Source organism: Pyxicephalus adspersus, chromosome 5 (assembly GCF_032062135.1).
Source record: "Pyxicephalus adspersus chromosome 5, UCB_Pads_2.0, whole genome shotgun sequence".
In the NCBI taxonomy this organism is placed as follows: domain Eukaryota; kingdom Metazoa; phylum Chordata; class Amphibia; order Anura; family Pyxicephalidae; genus Pyxicephalus; species Pyxicephalus adspersus.
In genome coordinates this window covers 100,098,225-100,119,386 of record NC_092862.1, presented here as the reverse complement: position 1 = coordinate 100,119,386, position 21,162 = coordinate 100,098,225, and the positions used below count along the sequence as shown (strand labels likewise).

Below are 21,162 nucleotides of genomic sequence, written 5' to 3'. Positions count from 1 at the left end.
ATCAAGATGGCCAGAGATCGCAAGAAGGAAGAGAGAATGGGACAGGTGAAAAAAGCGGGGTTTAGTTTTACTTTAAGGCATTTTTTTATTAATAAACTTGCAAAAAGGCTATGTCTACTGAACTCTAACTGATATCTAAATTGCTTATTAGTTCTTGAAAAGCAATAGTTTGTTTTCTGCTGTAGTTTAAGCCTCTACAGTACTTCTGGACCACTGAAGATTTCTTTCACTGCTGCACCAGTGTCATCTTTATACCTCTCACCAATCACAGAACACCAGGTGCTTTGTGAATGGCCGTACTGGTAACATTGACATAGAACCCTTAGTAAATAGCATTATCATTCCCTAAGGATTTATACGACCCCTCTCAATAACTCTTATCCAAAAATTTATACTGTACACCCATCCCTAACTTTAACCTACTCCAATGTAAACTTTTCTACTTGTTAGAATTCTTACCTCCCCTGTGACAAGACCTCCTGTCCTAAAGACAAAGGCTACATACACATGTAAGACTTTTGTCACAAGACTGAAAGATGAAAGTGCTGTACATTCAGTGCTGTTCTGCTCTATGGAGAGAGGGGGGAGAGAGAACGAGCAAGCCGCACCCCGCTGTGCTCTCTCTCCTCACTTGCATTGCAGTAATTTGTCGCTCGTTGTTTGTGGATCTACCAGGACAGATCCATTAATGAGGTTTGAAGGCCGGTGTACACGTCAGATTCTCGTCCAATACCAGCCCTGATGAGATACTCAAACGAGAATCATCTGAAGTGTGTATGCAGCTTTTTCATTGGATAGTACTGTAAAGGTGGTACAACGATAGTTGATAAAAAGGAATATTAAAAACAGATTGTATTGTTGCCAGGAATGTCAATGACATTAGACTAATAGGCTACAGGAATATTTTTGCTCCAACCCTTTAATGGTTGTAGCAGAACAAATAAAAAGCTTGTAATAGCATTTCAGTGAACTAGGCTGCTTGTTCTACTAGGATGCCCATTACATTACATCTATAAAGAATAGTCAAGGCCAGAACACAGTGACAATACAAAGGTAAAAAACATGTGTCATAAGTAAAATGCAAAAATGCTTTTAAATGCATCTTACGTAAAAACTACCAAAATAAAAAAAAATATATAAAACATCTCCTAAACTTATGTATGTACATGAAAGTTGTGATTTGGGTTGCAAAACAATTTGGCTTTTCGAATACTGTTATGTAACCTTTGTTATATCTGCCTGATGAATGCATTTTGTGAGTGAATTCTATTTCTACAGCCTGGTTAGTAAAGGATTTGCCAGCACTGACTACAATAGCCTGCAGAACAAGAAGCTCAAGGACATCCAAGAGTCATTCTGTTCACTGTTGCCAGAATCATCTGCTATTGTACTTTTCTGTATGGAAATACAGAGAAGAGTGACTGAGGGTGGGATGCTTAACATGAACAATATATAATATTACCAACCCTATGTTTATGAAAGGAAAATAATGATTAAATTTACCAAATCAATATTTAACAACATTACAAACTGATCCATAAATAAAGATGGGTTAGGCTATGTACACACATGCAATCATTGTAGTTGGAAAGGTTCTTTCACGATCCTTTCCAACGACTATCGACTGCACGATGCATGAACAGGTGCTGTACATACAGAACCGTTCTGCTCTATGGAGAGGGGAGAATGATGGAGTGGCACCCCGCTGTGCTTTCTCCTCTTCACTTGCATTAGATCATTCGTCGTCCATCGTCCGCGGATCCGCCAGGACGGTCGTTCGGAGGATGGACAACGAGCGCTGTACACATACAAGATTCTCATCCAATATCGGTTCTGAGCCGATTATCGGACGAGAACTATTGCACATGTGTACCCAGCCTTAGTTAACTTTGATAAAAATCTATAGCAAAATACACAGCACTTTATATTGCAGTTTAACAATAACTAATATTGCTTTTTTTTGCCTTCCTATATTTGTCAAAAACACTTCACAATTAATTGGCCTAGCAGTGCCAAAATGATCCAAGCCTCAAAGTTTGCATAATCCAAACATTATCAAGAACATTGCTTAGTGGAGAATTAGGAAATTTGTCTGGATAGTGACTATGCATGGGGACCTATTTATCAAAAAAAGGAACACAATTTGTTCTCATTTGTTTTATTCTTTGCTTTAGAACCCTTTTTGCCACTTTAATGACACTAGATTTAACAAAGTGGGAAAAGGTTTTTTTTTTTTGGTGAACAGACTTTTATTAGTAGAGAGGAAATCTATTGTAATACCTGTACAATAATGATCAGAAACGTTTTTTACCTGAATAGAGTAATTTATCACCACTTCTGAAACTTGGCAATAAATCTATTACTTTTCAAAAGCGGAAGTAAGCTGAAAAAGTGGAAAAACAGTATTTGAATCAAACACAGTACATCTCCATTGTGGCTTATTGCATGCTCTACTTCCAAACTGAGAAATGAAAAGACCAAATGTATCTACCATTGTTTGAGGAAAGGCTTGGTTAATGTAATATGTGCAAAAGTGCATTCAATTTTAGTCTGGTTGGGTTAAATATGCATCCTTTCTCTTATGGTATAGAGATAAAAAAAGAGGGAGGTGTGGGTCCTCAATAGTAGTGATGAGCTAATGTGCTTAGGTTCAGATTGTGGGGGTTTGTAATAATCTGCTTGAAATCTTCCAAACCAGAAGTTTGCAAGTCCCATTGCATTCTAGGGGAGTTAAATCTGCTTTCTAACCTCTGGCCATTTTCAAAGTTAAATGATCTATTGTCAAAAAAGGACATTTAAGTGGCTGGACAGCCATGTGAGACATGTACCAAGGCAAAAAAACAAAAAATAAAACAGACGGAAAAAGAAAAAATCCTAATCCTTTCAAATTACATACTAAGGATTTGTCTAATTGCCTTGTTGAATGTAATGTCACAGAACAGTACAATTAAAATGTACAGTCAGTAAAACTATTCTGGCATAATATATTTTGGATATGTAATTTTTTTTTACATTTAACTTGGCCTAAATATACCAGCAGCATTCCAATGTGATTGATCTCAACTTCAAATGTTTTAGATAGTTTTGGCTGCAAAACCTAATTTTTATTAGCTATAATAGCTCTTAATTGAATGAGGAAGCATTTGCCACAATAGATTTAAAAGTTAAAAAAAGGTTTTTTCTGGACCTTGTTGTTCTTGAAGCCTGTTTTACAGCAGCAGCTGTACAAATTTAACTGAATCCTGCAGATTTAGACTGCCCACACTTTCCCAAAAAGGTCCACCCATAAAAAACACATAATTCTAAAATAGGTCCTGCCACGTAGTGGTAGAGGGGAAATGACTTGCTAATGCGACCTTCTCCCCTTCTTCTTGCTTCTTTTTACCTCTCTCACCTCTTCCACCTCCTGCTATCTGATAATGTCTTTATTTTCATCCCTTTTTCCAAGCAAATTATGGGCTGCAACTCAAAATTTTAACATAATTTTAGAATCTGCCACATCCCATTTAAATAACATTTACAACTTTTAAACTTTTGTATAGGTCAATACTTTGGGACATTTAAGGCAAATATTGTTTAACAACTCAGTAAAGCGTTTTTCATAATAGGATAATTTATTAACACATAATTAATAAAACTTGGTTAAAAACATAAGTACAGGCTAAACATTTATATATGATTATTACAGATAGGCTTTAAGTAGTTCAATGCGTTTCTCGGAACATAGTCCACTTTATCAGGAACAGAAAAGCTTATATCTCTACAATCACTTCATCGTTTGGACGCATCAACCATGGTGGTAAACCTAAAACAAACTGGTACAGACCACAGACTTAATTCAAATATATTCCTTTACTTTGAATCCATATGCTTGTTAACAACATTCTGTCTGGGTTCTGTAGTTAAATGGTTAGCACCATTGCTTACCAATTTATTTTCATCCCACCAGTGGCTCATGGTGCCACTTTTGCTCTTCATCCTTCTATTCTTTTATTTCCTCCATAGTCACACAGTGGTTAATAAACATTGTAATCTGGTCTAACAAAGTCCGAGAGACAGATGAATGAGGGGAGTTTTAGGTGAATCTGTCCTATGTCCTCTGAGCTAAGGGGTGATTCGTCCCATGAGTGTGAATAGTCTGGTGATTGGACTATAGTCTATGGCATGTGGAAAGCGGTTGGGCCAGTTCTCAGTGTGAATTGGTACCCATTTACCTGAGGAAGAAAAAGTTTGACTATATTTGGTGGGAAGGCCTGCAATTTTGTACACAACTGCAGTGAGTAAAATAGAAAAGTTTTATCCCTCACCACCTGACTATTACACTTCCTCCTAGGAACCTTCTTGCATATATATCTAGTAGGGGTCTCTCAAATTGCATGCACTATTCTAATGAAATAATTTCTTTAAATGACTTTGTATATCATAATTATTACAGAAGAGGATCTTGGTGACTTTCAGAGGTGCTTGCTAATATACATGGTCATCATCCGAGGGAATAATGAAAGTACTGTCCACATGTTTTTACAGTCAGCTGAGCAACACAGTAGATTGTACTATTTGAATTTTTTGTTCAGAGAAAGGCAGATACCTACCTATTATTTTGGTAAGATAAATTTATGATCCACTTAATCAAGGCGATACAAAGGGCATCCATAACTAATATAATTTGAGAAACTCAATCTTGTTATGCATATGTGTAAAATTTGGGTCAACCTTATGGTTGCCAATGAGAATCAAGTTCCTGATCTTGAATAGTTTAACGATGTAATAGTAAGCTTGTAATGGTAAAGGAAAGTTGGTAAATGCCCAGGACTATTCTTGAGTTAAAAAAAGGAGAAAACTAACCGTTAGAAAGACAATGATATAAACAACCCATGTTTTCTGTCCACAAACCAGTTTAGGCGATATGTCAACCCCACATACTAATCTACTAAAATGTTTAGACTAGCTATATCACTATCCTTTAGGAAAATAAATACCAGTTTTTCTCATTTAGGAATAACTACAACTTTATACAGGATTGTAAAAATAGTACTGTATCTTGTAGGTCAATTTTCTTATTACCTACTTGGGTACAAGCAGCTATTACATCCGCTGCTTCACCTGCCACCACTTATAAAGAGACCACAATATTCCACCCATCCATTTCCATGTTCATTGGACATTTAGAATTTTACCTGGCCCAGAAACATCATAAAATAAAAAAAAAAAATTCTTTAACGCTATTTGCCGTTTTACTCCCTTTATCAAGGTAAATTGTAGCACAACACTGCCCTCTAAAGGTGTTGAACCATGTGACATAATTTTGTTTGAAATAGTTTAAACAAAATAATGTATAAAGCAGTTAGCTCCTAAGACTATATGTGTCAGATTCTAAGAATGTATGTTAGGTAGGGATCTACCTAAAAATTTTTTCAAGCCTTGGTTGTCCGTTACTGTAGGGGCCTAATTAGTACCATGCTATTTCAGAAAAAAGACTCTCAAAAGGAGAAAGTGCAGTAACTCTCACCCTGTCTTATTCTGATGCCATACATGGTTCTTATATTCTACAGATATATTGTGCATTATATAGTGTGAAAGTAACAATTTTCTCTTCCATTTACTGAAATCAGAACATTGTTCTCTCCTGTATTAGCACTTACCTCAAGGCAAACCATAAACTTGCTCCATACCACATCTTCCTATGCTGAGCTGTGTCCCAAACAATTTTACAATAACCTTTGTTATCAGTTCTGCTCTGCCACTGCTGACAGCACGATAAATCACACAGTTCAGCACCTTTGTACTGTGTCTATGCTCGTGCAGGCACATGGTTATTACAGGGGGTACAACCCTGTGTTACCATGACTCATTTAAGTTTAGGTTTGTTACTCCACTGACTGTAACTTTAGCAGAAAATTAAGAGAAATAAACACAATACCAGCAGACTAATAAACTTCAGCAAGTACAGGGGGTTACACAGCTCACAGCACAGCATCTCAATCGTTGTATTAGAATATAGGTGTTCCTGGACCGACTGGAATTATATACAGACCATTGTAAAAAATGTCTAAACACAACATAGAGCAAATGGGAATAAAGAGAGAAAAACAGCATGGATGGGGAGGACTGGGCTGAATATTCTTAGTGGTCTTTCAGACAGGAAATTAGGTGAGTTACCCTCTTGAGGACTGCTATCCAGCTGTTAGAGTAAACCAGGATCCCCAGCCATAATTCTCCTCTAACCAAGCATTTGCAGAGCAGACCAAGGAATTTGTTTCATCTATCTTCCTGCCTAATAGCAGCCCTTACAAGCGTATGAACCTGCAGATAAAACCTTTACATGCCAAGAGTAGTGCCTTTCTCCACCAATCTGACCAAGTGATCATTTTTCAAAATACAGTTAAAGGTCTCTGAAAATCCCTTGAGGAAGCCAACTGGCGAAACGCGTTGGCATTGAGACAATGATACAACTTTATGATCACTCATAAATGATGCTCTGTATATAACATACCTGCACTCCAAAATTGTGTACTAAATAATTTTATTTGCATGTATAGTCTATAATCTAATATATAATGTCTGTATATGGCTTTACATTTGTTTACTCACTAATTTACTCACTAATTTGTAGGTAAAGGCTTAAGTTTAGCTTTAAGAATTTCACTTTAAAGCCAGGGGAAAGAGGGAAGGGGTGGGTTGAGTAAAAGAACCTTCTATATTTTTGGACTTGTGGATTGATACCTAATAAATAAATACAATTGGGGCATTATGAAATCACTTTGAAAAAAATGAGGTTTATATAACATACATCACATTCCTGCTAAATGACAAGCCTATACCATTTTAATTTAATGTACAGGAAGTTACAAGAATACAAGATTTTCTGGCAGAATCTATAAGTATTTTTCTTGGCTTGCAAACAATGTTCTTAGCTGAAGAACAAAATTGTAATGCATTATGGTTTACAAATCCTTATATATAGTGGATTTTTCAGGCTTGGATCAAACATATAAAAAAGCATGCTTCTCTCAAACAACCATGATCCCAAATACCTTTCTGGATACAATGATATATTGTTTCTCCTAACAGGTGACACAGGACAGATGTGTCTGCACTAGCGAACATGTTTTCTCTGTAATATTTACCACAGTGATTATTCCATGATGATTTCCTTTCAATGCCGCCATAAAGCATGGTAATAAAGACGGTGACATCGTTCAGCTATAGCTGTAATTCATGGCTGAAAATTTCACTTACCCAACACTCTTCCAAGGAAAAGAGCCTTTGGCCTTCTAAAGCGAATCTCAGAAGAAGCAGGAAGGTTGTATGTGACTGGTGGGTAATGATCGAGCTGAAAAATAAGAAATAACAGCACAGTCAGGCAATGCCCTTTCACTACAAGCTCTGCGACATTATATTTCATGGATTCAGCTCTTTTTAATATCACATTTTCCTGATGCTTCTTTTCAAGTCCCTGACCACAAATATACCTTTAGAGTCCTTGAAAATTACAATTAACTATTATTATGTGAGTTTTCGTCTCTGAACAACACTAATATGTGCTTTTATTAAGTATATATACAATATAAACAGACAAAACATAAAAAAATAATAAAACAGTTCAACTATCCAGAAGTCTTTTAGGACATTCTATGAGGACAGCTTCCATTCAATAGACTTTTATCCTCTCACATCTGCTACAAAAGTGCTTAGGCACAGTGTAGCAGTCCAATACTCTCCCTTTCAGCACAGGATCTAAAGAAAAGATGAAGTTTTATTTATCTGTCCTTGTCACTAACTTTATGGTAAATAAGAATAAAGCACAGAAAAGTATTTTTTTTTCAAATGTTTTGATTGAGTTTTCAAAAACAAGAACATCAAGTACAGAAAAGATAAGCTTAGGTGAGACCAATTGAAATGGTTGATGGATACGTCATTGTCTCTCGGGGGAAGGCCAGAGGAAAAAGGCCACATGTATGAAGTGCTATACAAATGAAGAAATAGCAAAAACAAACCACCAGAGTGAAGAAAATGAAAGAGGGAGAAAATGTCAATAAGAGAAAAGAAAAGTAATGAAGGGGACAAGAACTTTTACGTGCTAAGAAATTTTTAACTTTCTATATATACACCTTTTAATTGATTTGCAATGTGCCTCTTAACGTACAGGAAATTCTCTCTAAAAATATCCTAGCAAAGCCTGGTGACAGCAAAAAAGTTATTGTAGACACTGATGTATAAAAGAAAAGTAAAATCATGTAGGGTGAAGAATAATAATATTCTTTCTGGCTGGCTACATAGATGTCTCTTAAAAAGTTGTAATCCTGTAATCAGACAGATGATCTGAAATTAAATATCATTTGCTACTCTCTCGCCTTAGAAAACCCATACCTCCCTAGGAATTCTGTGTTATGGGTGTGCAATGTTTTAAATATACTTACACAAAAATATTAAATACATAGTAAAGAGCATATAACATAAGTTAAAGCATAAATTAAATAAAATTAACTAAAAAATTAAAGGTTATCTTTACACAGACCCCAGCATAAAACACAACCTGAAAATGAACTCTTATCCCTTGACCTCCACATTCACAAATAGCTTTTTTTTTTTTTTTTTTTTTTAATCCTTTAAAACCAAAATCCAACGAATCCCCCAACTTTTTACATAATTTGACCAGAGGTACACTGAGATCTGTAAGTGGTAGGGTTGAAAATGTTTCATGTGCCTGCAAATATCTTTGGATATCCTCTGGTCTCTCAGTATTATGCATGTTATTAATGGCCAATATTGACATGCAGGAGATGGTGGGGGGCAGACAAAAGCTCAGATTTCAGAGCTAATGTCTGCATTTGCTTTAATGAGCACCTTGGGTTTTGGGACCTCCAGGGAGCTCTGAAAGACATCTGATGGTATTCCTGCTTTCTGCACAGATTTTAGCTTTTTAAATTACATTAGCCCATCAGTCCAAGACAATTCACTTATTGTAAAAAAAAAATCTAAACTTAGCTAACCTCACTCATTGCCTAATATGCTCATCTTTGGTGTGCAAGCAAGAAATGGAATTTGTTTTGGTGCTATGTTAATTTATCTGTAACTACCTATCTAGTTATCTGTCCTTGCCAAATGAAAAGCTCACAAAGACACATCATTTGCAGTGTAAACCATCTTTGCATGCTATCTAGAAACGTTCAAACAGTTAGGAAGAGAAATAGGCACAGAGGACATTACAAAAAGCTGGAGCGTATAATAAAAGCTGGTGCCAAGATCATTATTTTATTTTATTATTAATTTTATAAATTTGCACTTTGATAATGACTTCTAGCATTGTTTGATAATATTATGATACTTTTATTTTAGTACCAATGTTCTAGTCCTCTGTACACATGCAATAATTATTTATCGTGCTCAAAAAGATGTAATTATTTTTCTCATACATAGACACAGAGTTGTCAAAATAAAATGATTTTTATTCACATTTAAAATGAGAAGTGCATTTCATTATAAAATGATGTGACACTAGCACCATCTAGTGGTAAAACAAGGACTTTCTTGTATGCTCATCTAAAGATACATGATTTGGCATCTAATGTAGACTGTGCATGGTCTATTGCATGTAGTATCATCAAAGAACCAGAAGATATGTGTATGTTAAGGGCGGGGTATAAAAAATTGCTGCTCAGCCCATGTAACACCATCATAAACCCTGGAAAATGTTAATACTCATCTGCAAACATACAAGCCAAGCAGTGGAATAAGGACCCAATATTTGTTAAAGGACACTGTCAGTAGTTTAAGTATAAAATATTTCAAACCTAAACAGTATGCACAATTTCATGGCCAGTAACTCTTAATAAACGCACTATCTATTACTGATTGGGATGTATAGGGGTAAGGGAGTAAAGTCATCCATAGGGAGGAGCAGCTCACAAATTTGTTGGAATTGTTTGTATGACTGTTTCATGTCGATGTTGCCTTTACACAGCCCACTTTGTCTGTTGTATAAGTGATGCAGTAAGTTAAACTAAATTTACAATTTTGTGTTTTAAATGTCTTTATTGTGCTTGCGTTAGGTCTGTTGGTGGTCTAATACTCTATCACCCATAGAAAGTGACCATACTGGGCACCCCTGAAAGTAACCTGTTCAGAAAGAAATATGGTGGCTGGCATTGCTACTGAGCTCTGAACACAGAACAAGCAACAAGCCAAAAAAATCAGTGTAAAGTTAGAACATCTGATGTACATTGTGGTTCCAGGTCAGTGATTTACATACCACCGAGTCTCCTGGATTAACAGGGCATAGAGACAGATAGAATTTCTAGAGGAAACATATATATTTCTTCTGATGTTAGGCCATTTATATTCATTGTGCTGTCTGAGTTTTTTCATATAGCACTGACAGTTTAAAGATACCAGCGGATGTGTTATGTGTAACGGAGATGGACATGATGCCACATTTCATAATATACAGGCTTATCTTCTCTCTAAGAAGCATTGCTGGGCTACTGTCACTGTCCTGATACATGGATAAGGAGGCAGAAGAAACTCTTTCACAGTATCATGAGAAGAAATAATCTGCATATTATCAGTATTTCTAGAGCCTGTTTAATGAAAAGTGCTAATATGTACAGTGCATGTACACATATTCCATTTACACAGGTTGGAGAGCTAATCCACCTTACAGTTTTTACTCCACCTTTACAGTTTATTTCTCAGGACTGTGTAAGGGAGATCCCCACACTCCTTTTTAACTGGGTATGCATACTTGCTATGGCAATTATGATTGGTTCTTGTAACACCCATTATAATTTTTTGGTATTATCAAACAGGAGGCGTTGGAACATGCAAAGATTGGCAGAAAAAAAAACAAAATCCAAATGTGAACAGAAATATGGTAGAGAGAGTTCCTTGTTGAAGAAACAAGGATCTGAGCTGACTGTTTACTGAGTATAGTGTATATATAAATACATATTTTATATTATAAATAAATATTATATATTATAAATAAATATATATATATATACTTCCTGAGAGGAGATAAAAAAAATTGTAGGTAGAGAAGGGGAGATAATTAAAAAGTTGTAGGCAGAAAAAGGTTAGATAGAAAGTTCATAAAGGTGAAGAGGAGATAAAGAGACCAACTTTGATGTTTGGGTTTATCATTAATATAGTGGTCCAACAACACCAATATAGGACTTAGTAATTGTAGCCCAACATCATAAATATGGGGATCATTATTGCAGGGCTTAATATTGAAGCCACTTACAACACCAATGTGGGGGTCATTATTGAGACCTAACAACACCAATCTATGGTTTATTATGGCAACCATTTACAACACCACTGTGGGGCTTTTTATTGCAACTTAACAGAACTAACATGGGGCTTATTATTGTGACTTAACAACACCAACGTGAGTGTCATTATTGTGACTTAACAACACCAAAAGCTCTCCAAGACTGGACAAGATAGACTATATTGGGAGGGCCTGGGTGATCTAGCAAACCTGGAATGGATCTGGTACAGGACTAAAATGTTTGTAAACTAATAGCAAAATATTTTTAGGAAATCCATTCCAGGTATGCTGGTTCACCCAGGCTTTACTATGATAGTCTATCTTTCTCCAGTCTTGGAGAACTTTATTGTTGGATGAAAAGTGTTGTGTAATTTTTCTTTAAAAAAACATGATAGGTAAAGCACCTGGGCCCCAAACTATGGGGCTAATTGTCCCCAATTTTTTTTTTCTGGTGACCTCTTAGTTTCCCATTTTGACCCTGCCTGTGCTCCATGCTATTTTAATCACAGGGGGATTTCTTACAATACAACTGCACCATCATAAATGAATGATTTTCTGCCAGGCAGCAGATGTCTAAATATTCCTGACACACAGAGTTTAATTTTCCCTTCTATGCGACAAATTACAGACCTGTGCTTGAAAATAGCTAATGACTGCTGATAAAGCATCTCTACATGGGTTTAATACACACTAATGTGATATAATTAGGCAACCAGATGGCTCCAGCTTATTAAAAGTGATTTTTTTTAAATATTTAGGAGTGTTCTTAGTCTCCTACCAGTTTCTCTGAGGTATATCATTATGTTAATTTAAACAGATAATGTTAAAGTTTGGTTACTCTTCTAATATGCCCCATTTTTTAAGCACGGGATATCAAGATTTTACTTAACTGCAGAAGTAAACAGTTTTAAAGGTTTGCTATTGCTGGAAACTAATCCTATATTTTTAAAACGTTCTCTCATTAGCCCACAAATCCTTGACTTTTACTTACCTTTGCTGCCCAATAAAAAAAAACAAATTAATTTATACACAGTTGAAATAGATATTTAAGAGTTGTAATATCATATATTACAATATGTAAGAATTTGTAATTTAGTTCAGTCAGTTTTAGTATATTAAAAGATTTGATAGACAGCAGATACGCCCTGGTGACCTGAATTTTCTACTGCAAATCTGTCACACAGGTGGGTCACATACCTACCCCCTGCCTGCCCACTGGACAATGCACAATCAGCAGCAGGCTGATGTGCTCATCCCTCTTTTCCAGAACAGAATCCTGCAAGTTCACAGAACACATATCAGTTTTTGTTTAGGTCCGAGACCTACACATGCTACCTGACCATGCTATGTGGCATTTTGGGTTCCTAGGTGTACCCTTATGACCCCATGGCCCTAACTTATTAAAGCTCTCCAAGAATGGAGAGAATACACTTTCATCAGTGAAGCTAGGGGATTCAGCAAACCTGGAATGGATTTCCTAAAGTTATTTGCTATTTCTTAGCAAATATTTTCAATCCTGGACCAGATCCATTCCAGTTTTTTTTTAATTATTATTTGTTTGGTTTTACAAGTTCACTGATAAAAGTGTATCCTATCCAGTCTTGGAGAGCTTAAAAAAAAGGCCCCATATTTTGAAATTATTTACAGCTTTCAGGGTACCCCACGTACCTGTGCTGGCGCAAGGATTGTCGGGAAATTCAAATAATTTTGTTTTGGAATAATTACCAATTAGCTATATTGAGAAACAAAGAAATAATCATAAAATATAAATAATATAATTATATTATATATATTATACATGCTACTGTATAGTTATACTACATGTTTAAATATTTTTTAAATTTTTTTAAGCAGATTTTTGTGTTTTGTTTTTTAAATTTTATTAATAAATTTGTTAAATTTATTAAATATCGGTGAGGTATGCCTACGAATTAAAGCCTACAATGAAAAATAAATTTTGACGGAATTAGAGTGCTAGGGAAGTTAAACACAGCCACTTGTTAGGCTGCAGAATACAACAAGCAGCACACTATTAACTGTGCTGCAGATTACATTATTGTACACGTCCACTTGTACATGCACCTCGGCAGGATAGATCTCACAGGTAGCTTTGGTTTGGTATAACACAGTGCTGTTCTTAACTAGCAGGGCCCCTGCAGCAGCTTTCATGCTCCTTGCCTGCAAGTCTGCTCTCAATTGACAGCTTGCAGCATGTGCCCTCAGTGTACAGCCTGCGCTACAAGCTGTCAACTGAGAGCAGGCTTGCAGGCAAGGACTGGGCAAGTTCCTGCAGTTGCTGCACCATGTTCATCCCTGCTGAGTCTACCACTGGCTAGTGAGATAAGGGAAACATTTTTTTGTTGATGCCCTTTAAAAAATTCACTATCATTCCCGCTGCTGTGTCACTGGTTCCAGGTAACCTTGTGGTTCACCTCTGGTAGGGTGTTGGACTGCACAACATGAATTGTATAAAATCAACACTTATGCATATTCAATTTCAAATGATGGGTTCAGTATGACTGTAGGCAAGCCTTAATAAGGGTTGCCTTTGAAATGTCAGTGCAGACTAATCTAGCAGGATGACTCCAGCTGAAGTTTGGATCCAAAGGAACTGTAAGGAAAGTTCACACCATACCAGGTGTGAGGTATGGAGGTTTTGCACGGAAGCATCTACTTCAAAGACTTCTCCAATCATCCTGCCTGGTGTATAAACATACCTGCTATCTGATGACCCCCAAAGGAGCCAGAGGACCCCCAATGCAACAGTGACACCTATTGGAGAATATCAGCGGGCACCTGTGAGCAGTGTATTTCCGGAAGTGGGAGGACACCCAAGTAAGGGGTGCATGCATGGGTGTGGCTGGATGTGGCCAGGGGTCCTGGAGATGTATAAAAAGGGACAACAGCCACAAATCGCTCTCTTATCCTCTTATATACATCCTATGCCACTTAGACATTTTCTTTCCCTTTCTTTTCCCAATCTTCGTAGAACCCAGCCATGGTGCAGGATATAGAGGACAGACTCTGCGTAATTTATCATTTTACTTTGGCTATGTGATTAATATTTAGCCTAACTGGAATAATTGTTGATTACTTGTTAATTCTTTTCTCTGTTAATAAATATCTTGTTATTTAAGATCTTGTGTGATTATTAAGCTAATAGAGAGACTTAAGCTACATACACACTTCCAATTATTATCGTTGGAAAACGAACGACGAACGTTCATGCACGATATATATGAACGATCGTATAGCACCGATCCTGCACATAGAGTTAACGACACGATCGTTCGTAGATATTGTACACACAATAGATACGATCGTTTGAGCGATAGAGGAACTATGTGCACGACAGGAAAGTGAACGGACGTTCGTTCATCACGCATGCTCTGAACATGGACGATCAACGAACGACCGTACACACGAACGATGTTCAACGATCGTCGTCCAATCCGATCCGTCGGTCCGGTTGTTCGTTTCCAGCGACTTTCCTCGTTCGTCGGCGTCGTTGGTTACTTTTTTTACGAACGATTTTTTGCCCAATCGATCGTTCGTCGTTCGATTGGAACGATAAAAATTGGAAGTGTGTACGCACCTTTAGTAAAGATACTCTTATTCAAGAAAAGAGATAGGGAAACAGGAAATTTTCCTTCATTATTGGCACCCCAGAAGCTTTTTCCTTCATGGGGTAATACGTTGAAAAAGGGATTCAGCGGCTGCTACCAGGCTCAGTACAACACTAGCAAAGCCATAACTATAGCCATAGCAGCCCATGAAGTGTCTGGGGGTCCTAGGGATAAAGAGAGTTTAGCCATACCAAAGGTATGATAAGGTATTATTTTCATCTAGCATCTAGATAAAGATAAGCTAAGGATATTCTGGTTGGCTAGCACTCTTGTTTAGACAGCGCTAGACTGTTTATAATTATTTAATTGTATGTAATTGTACTGTTTATCACAATATGTAGTATATTTTAGTCATTAAAATCTTGAATCAGAAAAACTCCCTATAGAAAAAAGCCTCCAATTATTTTCAGATTTTTTTTCAAATCAAAATTTGGGATAAGTAACAGCTGGCAACCTAAAAGGCCACTTTAATCCGTTTTATGGGAGATAAAAATTTAGAGTTAGAGTTGTTTTCTCTTAACAGCAAGGTGACAAATATTAGTATGGTATGTTAGGAATACATTAAGGTTTTTTTGGCAATGTTATACCAATAAAATACTAGGTTAATACTAAATTACATATTTACATATGTACAAATATCTTTTATCCAGTATTGTTGTTTGATGTCTTTCATTTGAATACTCATACATACTTATATATTTTATCTTATCATAGCCTGTAAAAGAAACTGCTGTTATTTCAAAATCCGCAGTGTTATAAATCTCAATAAGGTTAGCAAAGCAATTACATGGGGCAAATTTGTATAATGGTCAGAATGATATCTGCTTTTTAATACCTGCATTTCCTGCCCTAATTGAATTTTCTAAAAAAACATAAAATTTTGGATCTGAGGAGCCATGTGTTTTAAAATTTAGTGTCTGATTTTTAATTTGTGTATTTTTAAATAGTGTATTTGCTTACAATACAAGTGACGGTTACACAGCACTAGCTCTTGTATATACACTGAGGCTATTTTAGAATAAACGTAATAAAATGCCTGGAGATTTATTTATCCAATCATGTAAAAATAAAACTGCTGCACATGATTGAATAAAATAATCCAATATAATCTTTACACATTTTAATGCGTAGACAATCTCAATACTTTACTAAATCCTCAAGGTCTTTCAGTGAGTGTTAATATTGTTATGTCTGTAAAACAATTTTAGTACAGTTTAAGCCAAATAACTAAACTTAAAGCGTACCTAAACTCAAATTTTTAATACACATAAAAGGTAGACAACCTTTTTATGCAAAAATATTATTCTTTTTTTTTTTAACTAAAGCACCTCCCCTTGCATGTGCAGTGAGATCGGCACTCTTTTTTTTCCCTTTTACAGCGGGCTATGTCACCTGATCCTGCGCCTGCACAATGCAAGACCAGGTGACATACCTAGAAGAAGGAAGAAAAAGGCTGAAGATGGCAGTGCCTGGCGCGCCGGAAAGCTCCAGCATGATCGAGGGATTTGCAGAAATAATGGTAAGGGTGATTTTTTTATTTTTCACTTTAGTTCTGCTTTAATGAAAGAAAAAAATGTCAGCTGGCAAGTTCATTACTGCAGAAGAGACAGGCAATGTTCATTTTGCAATAAGATAAACTTACCTTGCTGTTCACAATCTTTTCTACAACGTACACGCACAGCTCATTGTATGATCGTAGCATAGCTATCTGCTAGGAATAAATGAACTCCCATACTCATATGCAGGAGTTGTGTCATTCTGGTCCAGCCAGACAAGATCCTGAACCAGGTGCCTAAGTGTAATTAAAAAGTTGTGATTGGGAAGGCAAGTTAAACTTATTACTTCTTCACAATTTTTTTACTTTTTATCTGTAGTAGATAACTGACCTGGAAAAAGCCAGTTAAGCTAAAGTCTGACCTCTCTCCTTGCATACTTGTGCCAGGTGAGCTACTCATGAAGCAGTAAAACCAGGATTAAAAACCGCCATCTTTATTGGATACAACAGTTCCCACATTCCAATTTTCATAGGTCATTTTTTATAAACAAAAATAATAATTATAAAATGCATTTTACCTGGAAGATGATGTTCCTCCCAAGCCTTGTTATGTTGACATTGTGTGGTTGGCCATTTGCCATATTCTTGTGGTCGCTGATATCTACTATATATGGCTCTTTGGTGCCACCTAAATTATACCGAATTTGTATGACACCTAATAAAAAAAGGATCAGAATGTTTTAAACCTTGGCACACACAAAATATCTAACCAGTTAAACTTTTATATGAGACTGAGAATGGATGTGTTTTCAACAGACATCAGTGTAAAAGTTAATGTACTCAACTAATGGCAATGTACTCAATATAACAACAGATGACATTTTTTACTCAATAGGCCTAAGTTATTAAAGTTCTCCAAGAGAAGATAGACTATTAAAGGAAAAACTGGGTGATTCACCAAACCTGAAATCGATTTCCTAAAAAGCAATTTCCTATTCGTTGGCAACTATTTTCAATCCTTAACCAGATCCATTCCAGGTTTACTGGAACACTCTGATATATCAAATATATCTTTGTGGACCACAAGTTAAATAAGGACAAGGACAGTTAACAAACTCTAGCAGACCAGATAAATATAAAGTTCAAATTCATATATGGGAGCTGTCGGAACTACACAGGTATTTTATTTTGGTGATTCCTGTCCTAAGAGCTATGGATCCCTACCTGAAATCATAGCCAGATTAGTGATTTCCCTCTCTCCTCAACATTTAAAATAAAGCCCCATCATATTTCTGCTCCGGCATGTGACTGGACAATTAAGTAGAACTTGCACACTGATAATTACATCTTTCACTTCTCTCCTATGTGCATTTTTTTTAGTACATATGTATGCTAGGGTTCCTCCAGGGATTGGTAGGGGTCAATAAACAAGTGGCACTCTGAGCCTCTCAGGTCAGTATATTTCACACCAATTATCTTTTTGGCTATTGGTAAGGGTGATATTATTCCTATTAAGTACCACACTAATGCCTTTAGTTGTGCATGTAGTATTGATACCAGACCCTAAGGTCTGAATGTTATTTTAAGGGTTCCTCATTGTTTAAACAGAAATGCTGCTTTATCCACTCCTCTTCAAGTTGAGTTCTATTGTAAAACTCAAAATAGTAGATTTCAGGTCATTAATATAGATATCAGGCACTTCCTGGTCATTTTTGAGCATGCCTGCCAACCCCTGGCTGCTGCACTGTTCTATTGACCATTGAGAAAACCCATCATAGGGGACCATTTGGGGAGACAATAGGGGACAGTTAGTGGGGAGGGAGATGACGTGGCAAGCTCTGCTATTATACAAATGTTTGGAAGTGTTGCCATTAATAACAGCATGGCTGTAGTAGAAAACTGATGTACTTATGTCCTGCACCTCTAGGCTCTTTGGTGACAGCAGTTTTTTTGTCATAGGGACTATTTAATTTTTTTCCAAACCCTCAAAGTAAAGACTAAGTACTCTAGCAACAATTCAGGAAAAAATAGGATGCAAAGATTATACACTGCAGTTTTAATACAAATAGTTTGTTCTAGAAGATGTTTTTTGCTTACTGGATGATAAAAATGTTTGCTATCCTAAAATAAACACAAAAGTGCTTTTAGGAAAATATACATATATACTTCAATCAAATAAATATGTTTACACAAGTAGTTAAAAGCCTATGCATACAATTCTTTTCAGGGCAAATTCATTTTACTGAAATGAGGCGCTTATACAAAGTTCATTATTTAAATATAATACTTTACCTGGTGATTTTAGGAGCACAGCCATATAATCCTGGGAATAGGAACTGACATACACAAGGATACATGGTGCTTTGGTGGTGCTGAAGCTAAAAAGCAGCTCTTCTTTTGTTAAGGAATTGTCTGAAGCTGTAGTCTGTGGGACATTAGACGTATCTTTTGGGCTGACCACCGCTGATGTAGAGGCTGTATGGAAATTATATCTCAGCCATGTGCCTTCTTCAAAGTACCCTCCAACAGCTGCAATATAGAAGGATTATAAATGCATTAACCGACCGTGAACTCATCATAGGCAGCAGCAGGCAAATTGACTTATCAGTGGTAGCCAGTGTGAGATGGTGGAACACATTGCAAGGCTTATTATTATCTTCCCTGTACCTACACATATTAAAGCTGTAAAGAATTGTAACATTGTATGCAATCAGCTGCTGAGCAGATTGAAGCAAAATGGATTAATAATTAATTTAGTTGCTACTTCTGTTCCTTGGGAGATATGACAATATGGGGCTCAAATTTACGTAATTTAACACAAACAGAATATATATTAAAATATTATTACACTTGCTGTCTTTATCACAGCTGAAAGTTGCCTACTTACTGGTCCCGGTTATGCTTCCATTTAAAGAAAACCTAGACTCCTTTTTTAATACCTGTGTAACAGTAGCTATACCAAGCCAGCTATTATTTCTGTTATCCAGAAAATCATCTGCTATGTTTCCTCTCTAGCCTCACTTCACTATTGAGATATCAAATACCTCAACTATAGCCATATCAGCTGTTGTTTCCGTGAAGGTTGCTGCCTTAGTGGTCAATAAGGCAATCCTTTGGGATGGAGAAAGTCATGCCAATAACAAACTAAAAACTAAATCAGACAAAGGCACCCATGATTGTTTACTGGCAAAAACACTTTACAGTATATACAGAATACTGGCTAGTACCCTTAGCCATCAGAGCGCAATAATCCTGTACCAGAAGTTTAGAATGTTTTGCAACCACGGACTCTATGGAATATCTATGGCATATTCCTGGGCTACTATGCAAAGGAATCCATGAACAGTTTGTAAATTGTTAATAGCAAATTGTGTACATACTTCAATTTGTGAGCAATTGGGTTGTTTTATCATAAACAAAAAAAGAAAAAAGATACAAATAAATGGTGGAAAAAATGAATCCAATTCACCACATTCTTTGGCAGCAGCAACTTGGAAGCCTGCCACTTATGTTAGCTGATTTAAGAGTCTCTGTTGTGAACTTTGAGGATGCAGAACTCCACTGTGTCTGCATCTACAGGGTTCTGTTAGAGCTTTTTTACAATGTAAATGTTTAAATATCCATAGCTGGAAATAGGTTTATTGCAGGCCTTTTACAGCCAAAGCTTTAGTTTTAGATAAGGTGGGACAAGATGAGAGCATTTTCCAGGTTTTGAAGACATTGCCCCTGATTCATCAAACAAAATCGGATTATCGGTCGCGCATTCGTATTAGCGATCCGGAATCGCGCGCGATCGCGCTATTCAACAACCGGAAAAGCTCGCGCACGGAGCCGCGCTTATCCGACAGCTTTTTACTGGCGAAGGAATCCGGCCGGCAGATTCAGGATGCGAGTGGACGCGCGCACTCGAGTCCCGGACCGCGGTAATCCGCGATCGCGGGTCGCGCGTATTATCGCGCTTCCAGCGATCGCGGATTTCAATGATGAATCAGGGGCACTGAGTCCCTGTCTGGGTAATTTTTCTATGTCACCTAGATAGGAAACGGGGGGACATCTCCCAATGGGTGTTGAAAACAGCAGTAACCTGACAGAACTAATATTAGAGGGAAAACAAGTCTTTAATGCAGGCCGATTTCCTGTTAGGGAGACATTTTCTTTTAGATAATGTTCTGCCTGACTGATGTTTTTCCAAATAAACAAAAGTTCACAGCAATAAAAATTTGAGGTTCTGATCTTTCACCACTATTTTAAGGCTGCTGTTAAGCTGTAATTATTATACATAAACCCTACATGTAGTATATCTGTATTATCCATAAAAGTGAACAGGACAGAAAAATGACTGAAACAAACAAGAACAGGCTTTCAAAATTCCAACAATACTCTATGGTATGACTCTACATCCATTGTCAATGGACTAATATATATTGTATTGGTTGCAGTTCTTCCCTCTAATATTTGACCTATTAAGACAATAAAGCTTATGACAGACAGCCTTGCAATGTCATTAAAGCACTATGGGCTTTTGTGTTTATATCTCTTTTCTGATATTGTTTTGTTTTCTCTTGAACAAATATGAGTCCCACTGGTTCCATTTTCTTCTTATAGCACAATGTAAAATCTATATAACTGACAAAAGCCATTAAAGTAGAGAAGAAAACCTTCAATGTTCCCAGTACATCATAGTGAAATATGTCCTAATGGCAGTAACCTTAAGTTTATACATTTTAAGCCATGTCAGATATATCAGATATATGCGCAAACTATTA

General features: G+C 36.5%; 1 protein-coding gene across 1 annotated transcript in view; it reads right to left on the bottom strand.

The window, feature by feature from the left end:
* The window catches only part of CNTNAP2 (contactin associated protein 2), a 902,024-nt gene that overhangs the window by 30,759 nt on the left and 850,103 nt on the right, over window positions 1-21,162 (bottom strand). The window contains exons 19-21 of the mRNA XM_072412254.1: window positions 18,689-18,925; window positions 16,975-17,111; window positions 7,240-7,333 (exon numbers count right to left, since the gene is read on the bottom strand). Of these exons, the coding sequence (XP_072268355.1) occupies window positions 7,240-7,333; window positions 16,975-17,111; window positions 18,689-18,925 (468 nt within the window). The remainder of the gene's footprint in view (window positions 1-7,239; window positions 7,334-16,974; window positions 17,112-18,688; window positions 18,926-21,162) is intronic.